This window comes from Chiloscyllium plagiosum, chromosome 4, assembly GCF_004010195.1.
Source record: "Chiloscyllium plagiosum isolate BGI_BamShark_2017 chromosome 4, ASM401019v2, whole genome shotgun sequence".
Lineage (NCBI taxonomy): Eukaryota > Metazoa > Chordata > Chondrichthyes > Orectolobiformes > Hemiscylliidae > Chiloscyllium > Chiloscyllium plagiosum.
Window position 1 is genome coordinate 122,159,760 of NC_057713.1, and position 19,130 is coordinate 122,178,889.

At 38.9% G+C, this 19,130-nt stretch overlaps 1 protein-coding gene across 2 annotated transcripts in view; it reads left to right on the forward strand.

The window, feature by feature from the left end:
• Positions 1-19,130, forward strand: part of tpd52 (tumor protein D52) — a 150,257-nt gene that overhangs the window by 70,811 nt on the left and 60,316 nt on the right. For both annotated transcript variants that reach the window (XM_043689103.1, XM_043689102.1), the window contains one exon: positions 15,145-15,326. In XM_043689103.1, the coding sequence (XP_043545038.1) occupies positions 15,145-15,326 (182 nt within the window). The remainder of the gene's footprint in view (positions 1-15,144; positions 15,327-19,130) is intronic.

A 19,130-nucleotide genomic window follows, 5' to 3' on the forward strand; every position in this document is an offset into this window, starting at 1 on the left:
GATGGGGAGGGGACGGAAATATATCCCTGGTGGTGGGGTCCGTTTGGAGGTGGCGGAAATGACGACGGATGACACGATGTATATGCAGGTTGGTGGGGTGATAGGTGAGGACCAGTGGGGTTCTGATTGAGTAGAAGAGTTAGGATTATATGTTATAACTTTATAAGACTTTGGTTAGGCAACAATTAGAATACTACTTTCAATTCTGGTTGAAAGCATGTAGAGGCTTTGGAGAGGATGTAGAAGAGGTTTACCATGATGCTACCTGGGTTAGAGGGTATGAACTATAAGGAGAGGCTAGATAAACTCAGGTTGTTTTCTTTGGAGCGGCAGAGGCTGAGGAGAATCTTGATAGAAATAAACAAAATTATGTGATGTATAGATAGGATTGACGTTCAGAATCTTTTTCCCAGAGTTGAAATGTCTAATACTTGGGGGCATGCATTTAAGGTCAGGAGGAAAGTTCAAAGGAGATGTGATGGACAAGCTTTTTTTTACAGAAAATGGTAGAGTCTGGCTCTGTCAGGGATGGTGGTGGAGTCACGTACATTAGGGGTGTTTAAGGGGCTTTTAGATTAGTGTGTGAATTTGCAAGGAATGGAGGGATATGGTCCATGGACTGGCAGAAGCGATTAGTTTAGTTTGTCGTCATGTTTAGCACAACATTGTGGGCCGCAGGGTCTGTTCCTGTGCTGTGCTGTTCTATGTTATGTTTTACTTGCGTTCATATTGTGCCATGAACATATAAAAGTCACTTCACAGGAGCATTGCGACCTTCCTTTTACTTCATTGCTATTCTCTGTACTCTCTCCAGTGTGAAAGTATTCTTCCTCAGCATAAACTGTGCATAGTATGTCAAATAGAGTGTTGCCAAAGGTGAATATAAATTGCATAAAGTGTTGTAATTAGTTATTTGGTAAATGCAACTCATGCCCAGGTCTCTTGTTTGCTTTGGTTGCGGCCTAATGACACTTGAGCTTGAGCTTTGAGTGAGCGATAAGTGATTCCTACCAAATCATTTTCCCTCTTAACTAATCTTTAGCCAACAGCTATTCAGTTCCAGTAATATTCATAATATTCCAATGATATATCTAACTTTCAAAGCTATAGGGTTATTGTGAAACTTGAAATAGACAAGGTCTTTTCCCTGCAGTGGAGGAGTCCAAAACTAGAACGTTTAAGGGGAGAGGGGAATGATTTAAAAGGGACCCAAGGGGCAACCTTTCTATGCTGAGGATGGTGCATGTGTGGAATGAGCTGCCTGAGGAAATGGTGGAAGCTGGTACAATTACAACATTTAAAAGGCACCTGCTTGGGTATATGAATAGGAAGGGTTTAGAGGGATATGGGCCAAATGCTGGCAAATGGGACTAGATTAATTTAGGATATCTGGTTGTCATGGACGAGTTGGACCGAAGAGTCTGTTTCCATGCTGTACATCTGACGCTTAACTGCTGGAAAATGATTAGTTTAGGTTGCTCATGACGACAGACCTGATACACCGAAGGACCTGTTCTGTGCTGTAAGACTCTATAACTTTAATGTGCAAAGCTGTACACACAAATGCGCTCTTATGCATTTAAGAGGATATTTTCTGATTTTGAGGCCACCTTCACAAATCTACCCAAATCTGGTTCTAACCTGTTGCCCCTCTTTTAAGTTGATCCAACACACCGTTTGCCATTTGAATAAAAAGTGGTTAAATTCAGAAGCCGAGGACACCCCACTTATGAGTGGTTGATATTCTATTTTAAATCCCCTTTCTGATCTCTTGGTTAATTTCGCTTTAAAATTGTCTTTCAGTTTAACTCATAATCCCATTATCTGTACTTTTTGAACATTCAGATCACTTTCTGCAATTGTGCCACATCCACAATGCCAACATTATCTCCCTGTTACTGCACGATTTGAAACAAGAAAGCACTACAATTTATAATGGCAAAGAAACTATAACGAAAGCCACTAATGGAAAAATGGAGAGAATCGCAGAATTTTTTATCCCAATCACCAGTAAAAATAAGGAAGATTAAAAGGAGAATTTGATGTGGCCAGTTAATGCAGATTCAGTGGTCCTAGCCTATCTGTCCATTGCAGGCAAGTTGGTATAATCTCGACTTTTGAAAATCCCTCTATTCCAAGATTCAAACCATTAGCAAAATGAGAAAGTGATTGTCCTAGAACTTGAGTGCACCATGTTGACAATGTCTAATCCAGAAAACAATCATGACTTACTGTTTAAAAACCGATAAAACTGTAGATGCTGCAAATCCGAAACAAAAACAGAAGTTGCTAGAAAAACTCAGCATCTCTGGCAGCATCTGTGCAGAGAAATCAGAATTAACATTTCAGGTTGAGTGACCTTTCATCAGAACTGATCACTTACTGTTTTCTATCTTTGAGCCATTTTTTAAAATCCAATTTGGACATAAACATTTTTACTTCTCATTTCCTTAAGCTTCAGTTTTGTTAATCAGCCACATGTGTGATACCTAGGTTCATTCTTCCTAAAACCCATGCAAACAGCATTCAACCATATTCTTCTCACTGATCTTTATTCATTCATCAAAAATTCAGTTAGAGCGGACAAACATGATCTGCCTTTCACAAATCTCTGTTTCTTCTCAATTAGCACAAATATCTCGAAACATCTGTACTCCTACAGATGAATTAGTTGTTCTGCTGACCTACAGATAGAAAGGATTTAAGTTCATGCTAGTGAACACCTGCCTCCGGCACTTTACCGCTGTGCTACTAAAATCAGGAATGCTGCTCAGGGTAGCATTGCAGAAATTGGGGAAATTCACAAATTTTGTGTATTCAAAGATTTTGTTATTTTTGTATGATTGTGTTTATGATATTAAATTTTTATTCAGTGTTAATTTGTGTAGTCATAGTGACATGGAGTCATTCAGCACAGAAACAGATCCTTCATTCCAACCAGTCCATGCCGACCATGATCCCAAACTAAACTAGTCCTACCTGCCTGCACTTGGCCTATATCGCCTTCTCTGGTTTCCTCCCACAATCCAAAGATGTGCAGGTTAGGTGAATTAGTCATGCTAAATTGCCCATAGTGCTCAGGGATGTGTAGATAACGTAGGGTAATGGCTCTGAGGAATACTCTGCAGAGGGGCGGTGTGGACTTGTTGGGTCGAAGGACCTGTTTCCACACTGTTGGAATTCTAATTCTAATCATAATTGTTTATATTAAAACAGGGATTCATTCAAAAGGCAGCGAAGTATTCTGATGTTGGGTGTGTTTGAATTTCTGTGGAATTATGAGCACATTAGAACTAGAAGACTTCACCTTTACTTGCCTTTGTGAACACATTAAGAACAATACTGTAGAAACGTGACAGTTTTACTACTGTTCCTAACACTACTTGCACAGTCAAGAGGGGTCAGGGAGTTCAGAACTAGAGGGCATATGTTTAGAGTGAGAGGGGAACGATATAAAAGAGGCTACGAGGCAACTTTTTCACACAGAGGGTGGTATGTGTATGAATGAGCTGCCAGAGGAAGTGGTGGAGGCTGGTACAATTGCAACATTTAAGAAGCATTTGGATGGGTATATGAATGGGAAGGGTTTGGAGGGATATGGGCCAGGTGCTGGCAGGTGGGACTAGGTTGGGTTGGGTATCTGGTCGGCATGGATGGGTTGGACTGAAGGGTCTGTTTCCATGCTGTGACTCTAGTGTGGTGCTGGAAAAACACAGCAGGTCAGGCAGCATCCAAGGAGCAGGAAAATTGGGGTTTCGGGCAAAGCCCTTCAGCTTTTGTCCAAAACGTCGATTTTCCTCCTCCTCGGATGCTGCCTGACCTACTGTGCTTTTCCAGCACCATTCTAATCCTAACTCTAATCTCCAACAGCTGCAGTACCCATAGTGGCAAATCTGAGCAAAAGTGCATAAATTGCCAATTGTAGAGCAATAGTTGGAACACTAGAGGGAGTCTTGTTCTCCGATCTTCTACTGTCAAACAATTTTCAATGTAGTTTTATAGTCTCAAGTTGTCTTGTTAAAAACATCTTCCATGTCCAGGTATCCTGAAGTTTACATTATGGTACACTAGGTTATCATTTTAGCCAAAGCACTGATGCATATTTTGTCTTTTCCTATTTGATTCTCTTCATATGTAAACAGTGAATGTTTGCAGCCCAGTCGGCATTGCAATTAAATTTTACTTCTGAACAGAGTCCATTCTGCATACTTGCACCATGCAACTAGACAAGGATCAGGAGATGGAACCCTCCTTTTGGGGATGGTTAGCTCAGTTGACTGGTTTACAATATAGAGTGATGCTAGCAACATGGGTTCAGTTCCCACACCGGCTGAGATTACCGTTAAGGACTGTTTGTGTCAGCCTCTTCTCTAACCAAACATGGTGACACTGGGGTTAAACCACCACCAGTTATAGAGACATAGCCATAGTGTCATGCAACTTGGAAACAGACCCTTTGGTCCAACCGAGGGGGCAGCCATATGGTCTGGTAAAGTTATGGTGACTTTACCTTTATTTAGCTTCTCTATAGGTAAAGAAAGAAAGATTTGCACTTACGTACCACAATCAGGATCTCAAACCTGACGCTAAGATCATGGTTTACCAAGTAGCAGTAATCTGTGTGACCCTACATGGTTTGAAGACTTGCACAAGTCAAAACAGTGAAGAAATGTCACTGTGGTGCCTTTATAAAATCCTCCAAATCCGGTGATAAGACAGATGTTCCAGCAGCAATGTTCTTACCCAGGCCAACGTGCCCAGCTTTGCAGTGTTAATCATGAAAACGCAGCTCTTAAAGCCAAACAGCAAACTCCTGGTGCAATCACACTATTCAGAGTTTGGTTGCAGCTTGAGACATTTCGGTAGACAGCAGCAACCTTTTAAGAATAGTATTCAAGGCACTTCTGAAGTGGTCGAGCATACCTTTCAATTCATGGGAGGTTCTGACTTACAACTTACTCTATTAGAAAGGGCACCAAACGCATCAAAGCCTCATTTAGGAATATGTAAAGGTATTACTAAAGCATCAGAGGGAGCATAAAAACTAACAGGGTGTCCACCCTGTCCTTCCAACACCTCCTGCCCCATGTGTACAATTATGTATTAGCCTTACAGCTATTGTATTGAACTTGGAGTCTAAGCAAGCCATCCTCAATCCTGAAGGACTGTCAAAAAAGAAGAGTAAGATGGGCGGCACGGTGACTCAGTGGTTAGCACTGCTGCCTCACAGTGCCAGGGACCCAAATTCGATTCCACCCTCAGATGACTGTCTGTCTGTGTGGACTTGGCACATTCTGCCCATGTCTGCATGGGGTTCCTCCGGGTGCTCCAGTTTCCTCCCACAATCCAAAGATGTGCTTGTTAGGTGAATTGGTCATACTAAATTGCTCACAGTCAGGGGTGAATATGGGGAATGGGTCTGGGTGGGTTACTCTTCGGAGGGTCGGTATGGACTTGTTGGGCCGAAGGGCCTGTTTCCATACTGTAGGGAATCTAATCTAATCTGAGACTGATTTTTAATGGGCAACTGTACTAACACAAATAGAAATGGTTTTCTGAACACTTTGGAAGAAAATGTTAAGCCATTCATCCTTTATTTCCTGTGTCTATTTGATCCTGTTTGTTGGTGGACTGCTTCAGTATTGGAGTTGGCCGATTTGTATTCTCTGTTTGGTTATTTATTTCCTCATTTTATTGTTTGACTAAGTTACGAGACCATAAGACATAGGAGCAGAAGTAGGTCATTCGAGTCTGCTCCACCATTCAGTGAGATCATAGCTGATCTAATAACCCTAATTTCACTTTTCCTGCCTTTTCCCCATAGCCTTACTGATTAAAAATCTGTCTATCTGAGACTTGAATATATTTAATGGCACAGCATTGGCAGCCCTCTGTGGTTACAAAAACATTCCACAGATTCAGTACCTTCTGAGAGAACAAATTCCTTTTTATCTTTGCTCTAAATGGGTAACTCCCAATTTTCAGATTATTCTTTCTTGTCCTAGACTCTCCCACAAGTAGAAATAACTTTTCCATGGCAACCCTGGCAAGTACCCCAAGAATCAAGTATGTTTCAAAAAGGTTACCTTTCATTCTTCTAAACTCCAAAGAGTACAGGGCCAACCTGCTTTACTGGTCTTTAAAACAGTCCCTCCATACCCATGAATGTTTTCTGGACTGCCTTCAATGTCAGTAAATCTTTGCTTAGATAAGGGTTCCAAAACTGTTTACAGTATTCAAACTCTGGTCTGACAAGTGACTTGTATAGTTTTAGAAAAGCATTTTTGCTTTTATACTCTGTTCCTTTGAAATAAAGGCAAGTGTTCCATTTCCTGGTAATGTTGCTAACTTCAAGATCATAGTTTTTTAACTGTTCATTTCAGGCACTAGTTCAGTGATCCTTAGTGACAGTATCCTTTTCAATCAAATAAAATTGAAATTTGTGTCATTCATCTCAAACAAAATGTTTAGCCATTGGAGTGCTGGCAAACTTCTAATATACTTTCAAAAATTGATGTTTTCAGTCTTTAATTAGGAGAGGGAAGAGCATAAATGAAATGCCTAGATTAAAACTAATTCCATTAGCAGTAAACGGTGCTGATTTTAATGCTGATTGCTATGACTATGATTTGTAACATTTGCCACAGTTCCAATGCTGCCTAAGCAGTGTGTCATTATGTCAAAAATACTCAAGCAATATATAGCATAAAGTAACATAATTATTGCTTACTTTATTAACATTAAATATATAGAAGCTTACAGAACCAATAGTAATACTATTTAATAATTATGTTAAAAATTTTAAATATAAATTTGTTATGTACCCTGCTCAAGCTTAGGCTTTTCATCATTAACTACTCCTGTAAATGTTGAAAGTCTCTCCCATAATCCATAGTACGTGTTAAAATGCTCACAGTTTAGGTTTAGAGATGGAACAGAGAACCTTTATCGTATACATCATCTCGCTGGAAGATATTTTTTGTTGCCGCCTTTGTCTTTTGAAGGTGGATTTAATGTGCAATCTAAGATTTAGGTTATAAAGCATAGATAATAGACTATATTGTAAAATGTTGAAACAAAGTGCATCTTTGCTTGGAAGGTATGTTTGTGGTCTTGAACAATGAAGAGGGAGGTGCTGAATGAGCAATTAGTTCTTCATTGATGTGGAGGTGCCAGTGTTGAACTAGGGGGGACAACATCGGAACATGTCATCAAGTTATAGTCCAACAGGTTTATTTGAAATCACAAGCAGGTGCTGAATGAGCAATTAGTTCTTCATTGATGTGGAGGTGCCAGTGTTGAACTAGGGGGGACAACATCGGAAGTCACATGTCATCAAGTTATAGTCCGACAGGTTTATTTGAAATCACAAGCTTTCGGAACACTGCTGCATCGTCAGGTGAAGTGTGGAAAGAGTAGCGAAGTACCAGCCCCGAAAGCTTGCGATTTCAAATGAACCTGTTAGATTATAACTTGGTGTTGTGTGACTTCTGATTTTGTCCTTCTGTAATTGTATGGAAAGGGGACATAGGGGAGTGAAGAATGGTTGGGAGTGATAGTGGAGTGGATTAGGATATTACAGAGGGAATGGTCCCTGCAGAATGCTGACATGGATCAAGAGAGATGTGTTTCATGGTAGCATCCTGCTGGAGATGCTGGAATTTAAAAGTAGACAAGCAGGAGGCTGGAAGAACTACCTCCCCCTACCCCCACCTCCGTTGCTGAAGAAGGATTATACCTGAAATGTTGACTTCTCCAACCCCTGATGTTGCCTGGTTTATTGTGTTCTTCCAGCTTCTCTACTTATTTCAATCTAGTCTATTGTATTTGCTGCTCACCATGTGGTCTCCTTTATAATTGTGAGTTTAAATGCAATTTGGTGAAAACCTTTACTTTCTCTGTAGGAATGACTGAGACTTTCCAATCCTTGTCATTTGTAATAAACCACCTTGCTGTCATGCTACCATTTCTGTCCTAAGCCTGCTGCAGTGTTCCAATAAAGCACTACACAAGCATGAGGAACACTTTCTGCTTGGGCATTTTATTGTGTCTGAGTCTCAAATATTGAATTTCACAATTTCAGAGCCTGACTGTATGCTATTTGATCTTGACTTTTCTTACACTTTCGCTTTCCACACCCACAGACAACTTTGTTCTCAGTCGTGATGGCCCACTGTCTCCCTTTCACATCTCAATTCTTCATTGTTCTAATCTTTCTCTTTCACCACTGTTAGCAACCCCTTTTTTGCACTGGGCCTCTACACTATGTTTCCCTTGCTCCTTCTCCACCTCTGTCAAAAGTGTACACACTCTACATTGAAAAAATTTCCAACTCCTTTCAGTTTTGATAAAGTCATACCTATGTCAATTTGAAAACTGGTTTTCTCTTCCCATAGATATTGCTAGACCAGTTGTGTTTCTCCAGTATTCTAATGTTTGTTTCCAATTTCCAGTGTCCACAATATTGCTTTTCCTTTAATTTGTTTACACTGCTGCCTCACAGGCTCCAGGGACCAAGGTTTGATTTCAGCCTCAGGTTACTGTCTATGTGGAATTTGTACATTCTCCCTCTGTCTGCATGGGTTTCCTCTGGGTGCTCCGATTTCATCCCACAATCCAAAGATGTGCAGGTTAGGTGAATTGGCTGTGCTAAATTGCTCATGATGTTCAGGGATGTGTAGAAGGGGTAAGTGTCGAGTAATGGGATCGGGGTCGGGATGTGGGTTTGGGTGGGATGCTCTTCGGAGGGTCGGTGTGGACTTGTTGGGCCAAAGGGCCTGTTTCCATACTGTAAAGATTCTATTCTGAGGTATGTGTATCTATAATACTATAGATCTGTACAGTAGAACTAGTTGTGTCTTAAGCCAAATTTGTAGTGTAGCTATGACATTGATGTGCAAAATTGCTCAGATATGTCTTCTGTACAAAAAACAGAGTAAATTTAATCCATCAATTACTACCCTACTGGTGGTCTTCTCATCAGGAAATTCATGGACAGGGTATTCAACAATGCTATCCAGCAACACCAATAATTTGCTTCCTAATGCTCAGTTTGGGTTCCTCCAGAACCACTTGGCTGCAGGCCTTGACGCAAGCTTATTCCAGACCTGAATGGAAAAACAGAATCAAAGCAGAGGATGTCAGGGTGATAATGAATCAATTATAACATCAAAGATGACAGTGAAGCTAATGTCGGTAAGTGTCAAGTGCAAAATTTTCCAATTGCTAGAATCACTGCTGATGCAGTAGAAGTCAGTTGCTGAAAGCAACATTGAAATATTCCCAGCCAAACCATATTTAGCTGCTTCAACATAACGTTCCATCCATTATGAAGTCAGAATTATTGACAGTTGTACAGCCCTCATCTGATCATTGAGGTTACCACACAATAGGTGCAATTAAATATCACTCTAGACAATTATGTTGCATGTTAAATATTTTGTTTTAACTGAAACCAGGACATATCCCTATTATATATGCAATTTTGTTTTGACACCTATTCAAACCATGTCTGATTTCCATGCCAAATGTTTCTTTTTAATTCTTGAAACATTTGCTATATTACTTGTATTGCTCACATGCTGAGAAACTCTTATGAAGCCTTTTTGAATCGACTGGCCATTTTGTTTATGAATCAAGTTTGTTAATCCCTTTGTTATCATCTACAGTGAAGGAGTCAAATCAATAATCTTTATGTACAAAAATACATTTTAACTGGAAAAATTAAAAAAAACTTATATACAGCGTCACTTTATATGCTTTACACTGCATTATATACCCCACTCCCCAAAAAAACAGAAGGTTTCTCAGTCTCTGATGGTTTTTGCTGGCAACATATTCATGATTGGGAGGAGATCAGTGTGGGGAACCATTGCCACAAACACACATGCTATTAGGCTGTGGTATAGCACTTCAGGACAAGAGTTTCTTCATTGCCTCTTAATCTGTATTCTAAAATAAAATTAAGAGAAACATGATGTCTCAAAGGATATTTTACTGTTTTATGTGGATGAAATGCTTCTCTTTTCCTTTTAGGTTGCAATACAACAATGCGCATCAAACATTTATTTGACATGTAGATATTGCAGCATTGGACAAAGCATTAAGAAGAAAAAACTTGTAATTCTTGTGCCTGCTATTTTAGGAGTAATGAGCATACTTTGACTCCAAGCTTTACATTTTGATTTTTTCTTAAAATTTAGTATCAGCCCTGACCCTTATTCCCATTCTGCTTGTCCTGGCAAGAGAATTCCTTTCTTTAAAACAAGAAGAGTGAGCTTGGGTGCAAGCAACTTGCCTCCTGTGCTACTTACTTCGGAAACGTTGGACTAAATTCTGTCGTCTTCACTGCATGGAAATCTGCAATAGTGGATCATCTGCTCTTCATAGAACTTTCCTGATTCTCATTCCATTAAAATCCCTGGAATACCAACCATGTGAGCTTTATAAGGGCTGGATGATGCACTAAACCAGAATACTGCCTCAGGGTGGGAAAGACGTAAAAAAAAATCAACTCTCATATTCTCTTCTGTTGCTCAATGTTTTATTTATTATTCTATGTGAAAACTAATATAGTTTGTTCTGTACGATGTTCAAATTTCTAAATCTATAAATCTCCGTGCGTCAGAATCGAAACATTAACTTCCTCTCTCTCCATGGATGCTGCCTGACCCACTGTGAGTTTTAGCATTTTGTGTTTTCAGTACATATTCCAACATCTGCAGTAGTTTGCTCCTGCTTTCTAAATCTATAGTTGTTTATACACCATTGTGACATATTGTATGTTAATTTTAATTATCTATCTCTAATGTTTTGTCAAACATGTAGTGTGGTCTGACCTCGATATTATCTGCAAATGTAGTTTTTGCCATGGTACAGTCATAGCACTGTTACTGACTTGAAAAATTGTAGATTTATTCTATTTATGTTTTTAGCCACTAATCTAGGCTGACATTTCAGTGCTGTATTGAGGTCTGCTGCATTTTGAGCATCTGTCTTTCATGTGAATGTGAAAAATTTCATGGTTTATGAATTATGTATTTTACAACAATTTATAATGCTCCAAACTGGAATGGAAGAGTTCTTTCCGATGTCTCAGGAAGCAGAAATGTTCTGCAGGATAGGAACATCTATATAAAAAAAACAAAAATAAAGCAATTGTGAATAGATAAATTACAGAGCTTGTCACTTAGTTTACAGAAGCTTTTGAAACATATTTGAAATATCCAGAGTTCTGTCAGTATAATATTAATGCAAATTTATGCATGAAATTTGATATTCATGGAGTTTCTCAGTAGTTCCAGTTGCATTGTAAAAAGACAGTATAAAAACAATCCTTTTAATTATACAACACTGATAAATCACATATGTTCAGTGGTTCAGAGCTGCAGAAAGCCCAGTACCTAATGCTGCTGAATTTTTAATCCACTTGTTTAATTCAGATTATCCTTTGAAATTATTGTATTAGAAGGTGTACATTTCCCAATAAAGAATAACAGACAGCTCTAGAACTTGTTATCATGTTACACTATAAATTGAATGCAATCTTAAAAAAAAAATAGGCATTGTGATTTAAAACAAGGCAGATTTCTACATTTTTGAAACTATCTGGTGGCCTATAGATTACACCAAGCAATGTAATTGCATCTTTTTGTTCCTTCACTTCAGCCAATAAATTCTGACCTTGAACCCTCTGGATTGTTCTCCCTTTCTTTAACTAATTATCTGCAAAAGCCTTTTTTTTGACCTTTCCTAATTGTCTGAACATGTTGTAGCCAGAAATATGTATCACCTAATCCTGCTCTTACTTGAGCCAGGTCTATGCTACGTTAATGTATAATGTCATCATTTTAACTGGCAGCTTGTGCCTGTAACTCATCAAAACCTTGCTCATGATAAGCTGTATAATTAGAAATTGCAGAAGCGCTGGCCATATATTTTCAGTCTTAAGGAAAACTCAGGTGGTGAATTTCAAATGTTACTCCCTTGTTCAAAAAAGTTTACTAGGATAAGCCTAGCAATCGCCTCCCAGTTTATCTTTGATAAAGCGGTAACTTCTTAAAATCAAACAATAATTCAGAATAGAATTAACAGTCGCAGGTAAAAATGCATTAGGGCATGCCAGCATGGATTTCTTGTGGGAAAATTGTATTTAACTGACTTACTGGAAATTCAGTGACGAATTAATTGTGAGGATTGATGTGTACATGGACTTCCAAAAGGCAATAGATATAGTGTCACAGAATAAACTTGCAAGAAAAGTGAGAGCTCTTGGAATAAAAGGGGACAGTAACTACATGGATATAAAATCTGGCTGAATAATAGGAAACAGAGTAATGGTTAATGCATATGTTTTGGATCGAATGAAGGTGTTGTAGTTCACTGGAAAGCTGGTGGCTGAGAGGAGACCTGGTAGAGGTCTACACAATTATGCGAGGCATAGGTGGGAAAATGTGCAAGGGAAGTTTTTCATGCAGAGGGTGGTGGGAACCTGGAACGCATTGCCAGAACAGGTGGTGGATGCAGGCACGTTCATGACATATAAGAGGCTTCTGGATAATTACATGAATAGGCAGGGAGTAGAGGAATATGGACCTAATAAGGGCAGAAGGTTTGTTTTCTTAGTTTAGTTATGGCATGATGTTTGGCACAGGCTTGGAGGGCTGAAGGGCCTGTTTCCATGCTGTACTTCTCTTTTGTTCTTGTTGTTAGTGGAGCTCCCCAAAGGTTGGGATTGGACCCATGCTTTTCTTGATGCATATTAATGATCTGGATCTTGTGTACAAGAAAACAGTTTCAAAGTTTGCAGATGTTACAAAACTTAGAAGCATGTAAACTGAGAGGAGAATGTGTGTAGACCTTCAAAAGAATGTAGCCATTAGTGGAGTGGGCAGATAGATGGCAAATGATGGTCAGTGTGGAGTGGTATGAGGTGATATATTCTTACAGAACATGGAAAGATAGTATAAAATAAAGAGCACTAAACTAAGTGTTTTGCAAGAGGAGGAGAGACCTATGTGTTTATGTGCATAAGTCATGAAAGGGACGGGACAGGTGGAGAGAGCAGTTAATAAAAACATACAACTTTTTAGCCTTCATTAATGGGAACATAAGGAATGAGAGAAGGAAGTTATACTGAACTTGTAAAAGACCCTACATAGATCTCAGCTGCACATTTGTGTACATTTTTGGGGGCCTGATTTCAGGAAGGATATGAGTGTATAAGAGATTGAAGAGATCTCTAGGTGGTTCTTATGACACATATGAAGGCTTAGAGAATATTTTCCTTGCAGAGGAGAAAAGTTACGTTAGATATGATAGAAGATTTCAAAATCACAATGGTCTAAACTCTGTAGGTAGGGAGAAACTCTTCCCATTTGTAAAATGATTGAGAACTGGCACCAATTTAAGGTAACTTGCAGAAGAAGCAAATGTGAGGCAAGAGGAAAGCTTTTTCGCGTAAGTAGTTTGGGTCTGGAATACACTGCCTTGAAAGTATGGTGGAGGCATTTTCAATTAAAGCATTCAAGAGGACGTTAGATGGTTATTTGAGTTAAAACAATGTAAGGGCTACAGAGAAAGGCAGAAGGATAGTGCTAAGGCATATTATTAATTTGGTGAGCTGGTGCAATTAAGATGGGCCAAATAGATTTCTCCTCCCTAACAATTAGATGTCACTTTGGCTCCTACCAAAGTGCTTTTTTTTTCACACACAACATAAAGAATTGTGATACATTTTATTGGAATTATTTTTGCGTGAAGATTTGCAGAAGACTTGGTTTCCCTAGCTAATACATAAGTCATCTTGATTCCAAAGGAAGCCATGACAGAATTTTCAAAAAGACACTCCAAGACTGTTGAGTTTTAGTCAGTATGTTATCAAACCTTGACTTTCTACAATTACAGACTAATAATATATGTTTCACATTCTGTATTCCAATAAGTTGTCTTGCTAGCATGTATTTCGAAGTTAGGATAGAAAGTCTCAGGAGTCTATTAAAAAACCATAGAATGGTTTCAGCACTGAAGGAAACCATTCTGCAATGTTATTTCTGTGTCCTTTTCCTGTAGATGGACTAGAATATTCACTCAAAAGATTTGAAAATTATAGGTCTTGGTACTTAACTAGTTGACAGTAGGAATTATGGACTTTATTTAGATCTTTAGTTACAACTTTGGCCTAGAATTTGTGGTCAACAGTGAATCGATGGCGTTCACCATTGATCTCAAAGAACACTCTTCACAGGGACCTAATCTGTCTCTTTTGCAACGATTTCTCCTTACCTGATGTCCAGTTTGAATCCAACGACCAGCTAAGGGGATCTTCAGGAACCTTGCAATAGTGACGTTGTGAAGCAAGACAAACAACCCAACTATGAAACAGAACCATTTTTAACAAAGCAGGAGATAAAATCCACTGCATATCTTCACTTTATGAAAAAAAATTGGCAGACATCAGGATAAGTTATTGAGATTTAGACACCGGATTAATGTAGAAGCTGAAATCAAGCTTTAAAAAATTCAAAATTATTTTCTCCCATAATGAAACTATCTTAATTTCTGCAAATATACAGTTTGCTTTCACAGCCGGTGAAGCTGTTTCATTCTAATTATGACCTTAAGTATGGTCGGAAAGTGAAGTTGAGGATGAGATTCGATCAACCACCTATTAAATGGCGGTCAGGCTCAAGGAGCTGAGTTGCTTCCTCCTGCTTAAAGTTCTTAACACCTTATATCATTAAGAACTCTGTTGCACCCCATTCAACAGGTCTAACTGCTCAAAGGCTTTAACAGCAAGTTTAATAGCATAAAAAGGCAAGTTCTCATCAGTTCAAATCTGTGGGACTTCAGAATATCCTTTGGAGAAATGTAGAATCACTGACAGGAACTACTGGATTTCTGCATTTGACTGGGTATTTAGAGATTCCAGATAATGGTAGATTCAGAGGAGTCGTGAAAACGTGAGGTGTCAGTTTCATAATTGCTACACCTACCACAATGTCAGGGCTAATTTTTGTTGAAATTGATTTCATGGACAAAATATTGTTAAATATGACCTGAAAGAGTAAATTCAATTGAAATTATATTAATTATTAATATTTTCAATGTATTTATTTTTATAATGTCTTAATGTTTTTCTTTTAGGTGATGGCCCAGAAAAGTGACTCATTTGCATCATTATTGAGACGCTCTCCTCTAATGCAGATGGGCCCGACCAAAGACAAAATAGTCATTGGTAAAATTTTCCATATTGTGGGTGATGATCTTTATATTGACTTCGGTGGCAAGTTTCATTGTGTGTGCAGAAGACCAGCAGTTGATGGAGAGTAAGTAGCTTTGAGCAAAGTACTGAAAGTATATTGGTTGATTTTAAACTAATGCACACGTTTAAGATACAGTTCTAATTATATGGTTACCTTAGTCCAATCTGGGTCAATTACCACTCATCAGCACCCTTTTCTGGTAAGTATATTTGTTACTCTCTTCATATGTGGCATTTTCGTTATGTTTGGTTAAGTGCAAGAAGAAAAGTTTTAACAATATCTCTCGTTATCAGCAATGTGTAAGATATCTTTGCTTGTTTCTTCCCTAAGTCTTTGCAGTGAGTAGTTTCCCATTTGATAATTTCATTCTCCATCTCATTTTGCCATGCTCTCTCATCTGGGTTGACTGGCTCTTATCCTCTCTTACTCTCTCCTTTCATAAACTCCCGATTTCATATCCATGGCTGCCCTTTTTCCATTGCCATCTCAAGTGGTCTAATTACTCCTTTTGTATTACATTGCAAAAGCCATTTCTGATAACTTTTATGTTTCATTTCTGCTCACATCGTCTTTCCATATCCCAATTCTACTTGCTTCTGCCTCTATCCTTGAAAGAGCAAATTATAACTGTACTTTCAAAATGCCAATTGCTTAGCCTTGACCTTTGATCACTCTAATAATTTTGTAGCTATTGATTAACTCCTATTCACAAATTGCATCCTTGAGTCCTGGTCCCCAGTAGAATATTTACCCAACCTCTTCTGCATTCCAGGCAGACGTGAATGGACAACTGATTTCAATCACCTCCATTTACCGATGCCAGTTCTGCCCAAAACACTTAAAATATTCTTTGGTCCTGTCTTCTGTTCACACAGCTCATTATTACAGAAGAGAGCACACTGGAATACACAGAGCCCCAACTTCCTCTTAACAAAAACAAACGAAAACTAGAAGTGGTGGAGAAACTGAGAAGGTCCTATATCCCTCAATTTTCAGGTCGCAATCCTTCCCATCATGCATCTTTGTAGTAGCTGTCAGATCATATTTGTTTAATCCAAGTGCAATCAATTCCTTTACTCTGTTGCAAATGCTATGTGCATTCTGATTCAGAGTCGTTGGTTTTATCTTTTTGTTATCTTTGTCACATATAGTCTTGACTGTTGGTGCATTCTTAGGTTTATTTTCTGCACATCTTTGCTGTTCTCTGACTCTCATTTCCTGTTTTACTAATTTGTTCTGTTGCCTTTACTTGTGCCCTTGAACTGCAACAACTACAAGATTAATCTCTCACCACCATTGTTTAGATTAAATTCTTCCTACTTATCAAGTTATATGGTTTGCTAGAATGCTGGTACTAGCATAGTCCAGGTGCAAACTGCCCCAACTGTACAGTCCTCATTTTTCCTAGCACTGGTGCCAATACCTCACAAACTGGAACCCATTTCTCCCATACCAGCATTTGAATCATGTATTCATTTCACTAATCTTATGTGCCTTCTGCCAAATAACATGTTGCGCAGGTAATAATCTGATTCTAATTATCCATGGTGTTCTACTCTTCAGTTTGATACTTAGTTCCTCACGCTGTCTAAGCATAACCTCTTTCTTGGTCCTATCTCTGGCATTAGTATCTAGATAGATCATAATAACTGGGTGCACCACTCACATTCCAAAATACCACCTCTAAGTTCCTGTCCAGCCCTGAGCAGGAGACTTGAACCCTTACTTTTAGTTGACATTATAGTGTTCTGGACTCATAGTCTGGCCTGTACAGAAGATTCTGGATTAGTGGTGCTGGAAGAGCACAGCAATTCAGGCAGCATCCGAGGACAGGCAACATCAGAAGATTGTTCATCTCCATCGTTATACTATCTTCAACTAGTACATTAACTATTTACTGCTGGAAATGTGTTGCTGGAAAAGCGCAGCAGGTCAGGCAGCATCCAGGGAACATGAGAATCGACGTTTCGGGCATAAGCACTTCTTCAGGAAGGGCTTATGCCCGAAACGTCGATTCTCCTGTTCCCTGGATGCTGCCTGACCTGCTGCGCATTTCCAGCTCTGATCTCCAGCATCTGCAGACCTCACTTTCTCCTCATTAACTATTTACTGTTTACTTGCAACCCCCTACCGATGCCACTTAAAAGGCATCCTGAAACAATATGCCCTGCTCAGCCTGCTCCTCATCCCTACAAAACTTGTTTGTATTCGCACAGGTAAACCCCTCAAACTTGCACTGGCAGAGGCTCCGGCAGTAGATTATTGTCCAACTTTGCCTCACTGTGGCACCCTGTAGGCAGAATTGGACTTAACTATATTAAGGGACATGACTGCCTTCTGGAGCAAAGTATCTCTCAGTTTCTCCTCCTTCCTGACATGTTTTCAACTCTGCTTCAAATTCAATAATTCTGATATAAAGTTCCTGGAATTTTAGCCATTTGCTCTAGTTGTGTTTGCCCTGGACCACTTCCAGGTCCAAAATCCCTCACATACCACGGCTGCAACACTAAACCTGTCCCATTACTGTCTGTGTGTTATTTGTTAAATATAATTAATTTATACACTCGCATGATACTAATTGCTTTTCTTACCATTTTTCTGTGTCTATTAAATGTTATTATCACTTAAAACTGAAAATTATACACTCTATAATTAAACAGGAAACTGTCTTCAGTTTGATAGTAAAGTTTTAGACCCTCCCTAACTCTAATGTCCTTAAACAAGCTATTTACACAGATACTTATTCTAAACACATGCAGGCTGGTCAGCTTAATGGACTCTGAAATGGCACTTTTTAAAAATTCTGACCCCCAGCAGTTGAAGTGGTGCTGTCCAAATAAGTTAGGGAAAGTAAAAGCACATTTTAATCCACCACTTCACCAAATTTTCATACAAACCAAACTTGCAAACTGTCCAGTCTATATTAGCTGCTCTCAATTCGTTTGGTGCATCTGTGTCATAGTCATGTTACAATTAGACATCATACTCCTCATTTGTCAGCAGCCTTATAATCACATGGTAAATGCAAAAATACACGTTTAGAAAAACACTTGGGCCAATTTGAGAAATAACATATTCTGTGAAATTCTTTTCTGAATTCTCCATCTACTTCTGACGGCCATCAAAACTAGTTCAGAACATAGTGACCACCATAAATAGAATACCCTAATTGTACAGTTATTTCCACTAAAAAAATGCTTAAGGCAAAATGTAGGTTACTGCCATACAGGCATTTTATTCATATTAATTCGCAGGCTGAGGGCATCACTGCCCATCCCAGAGGGCAGTTAAGAGTTAACCACATTGTTGTAGTTCTGGAGTCACATATAGTCCAGAATAGGTAAGGATGGCTGTTTTCTTCCTTAAAGGACATCAGTGAACCAGTTTTTGGAATCTGATGATATTGACTAGTACCAAGCACCATGAAAGTCATGGTGCAAAGTAATCAATGCAAATAAATTCTGGCTCCTGGAAATGAGATGCTGCCAAATTAATCAATTTTAAGCTCAGAGTAAATGATAGCAGAGAAGGGAAAAAGATCTGCCTCTCTTAGCTTATACCTAAGTCATTACTGGACTTCTAAGATGTCAGGCTAAAATGGTGCTCTCCAAATAGATTAGGGAATGCAATATCTCTTTCCCTCACTTCACCCAACTCCCACACTAACCAAAGACCCAGACTTTCTAGTCTGCTATCAGCTGCTCTCAGTTCATCTGATCAATTGTTATAAATGCATGTATAAATGCCGGACCAGTTTGAGAGAAATGCAATTCTGGAAACTTTCACCTTGACCCTTAAAGATAATCAAAACTAATTCTGGAGTACATCTCACAAAATCCTACCTCTCTTTTGAAATACTGTGTTAGC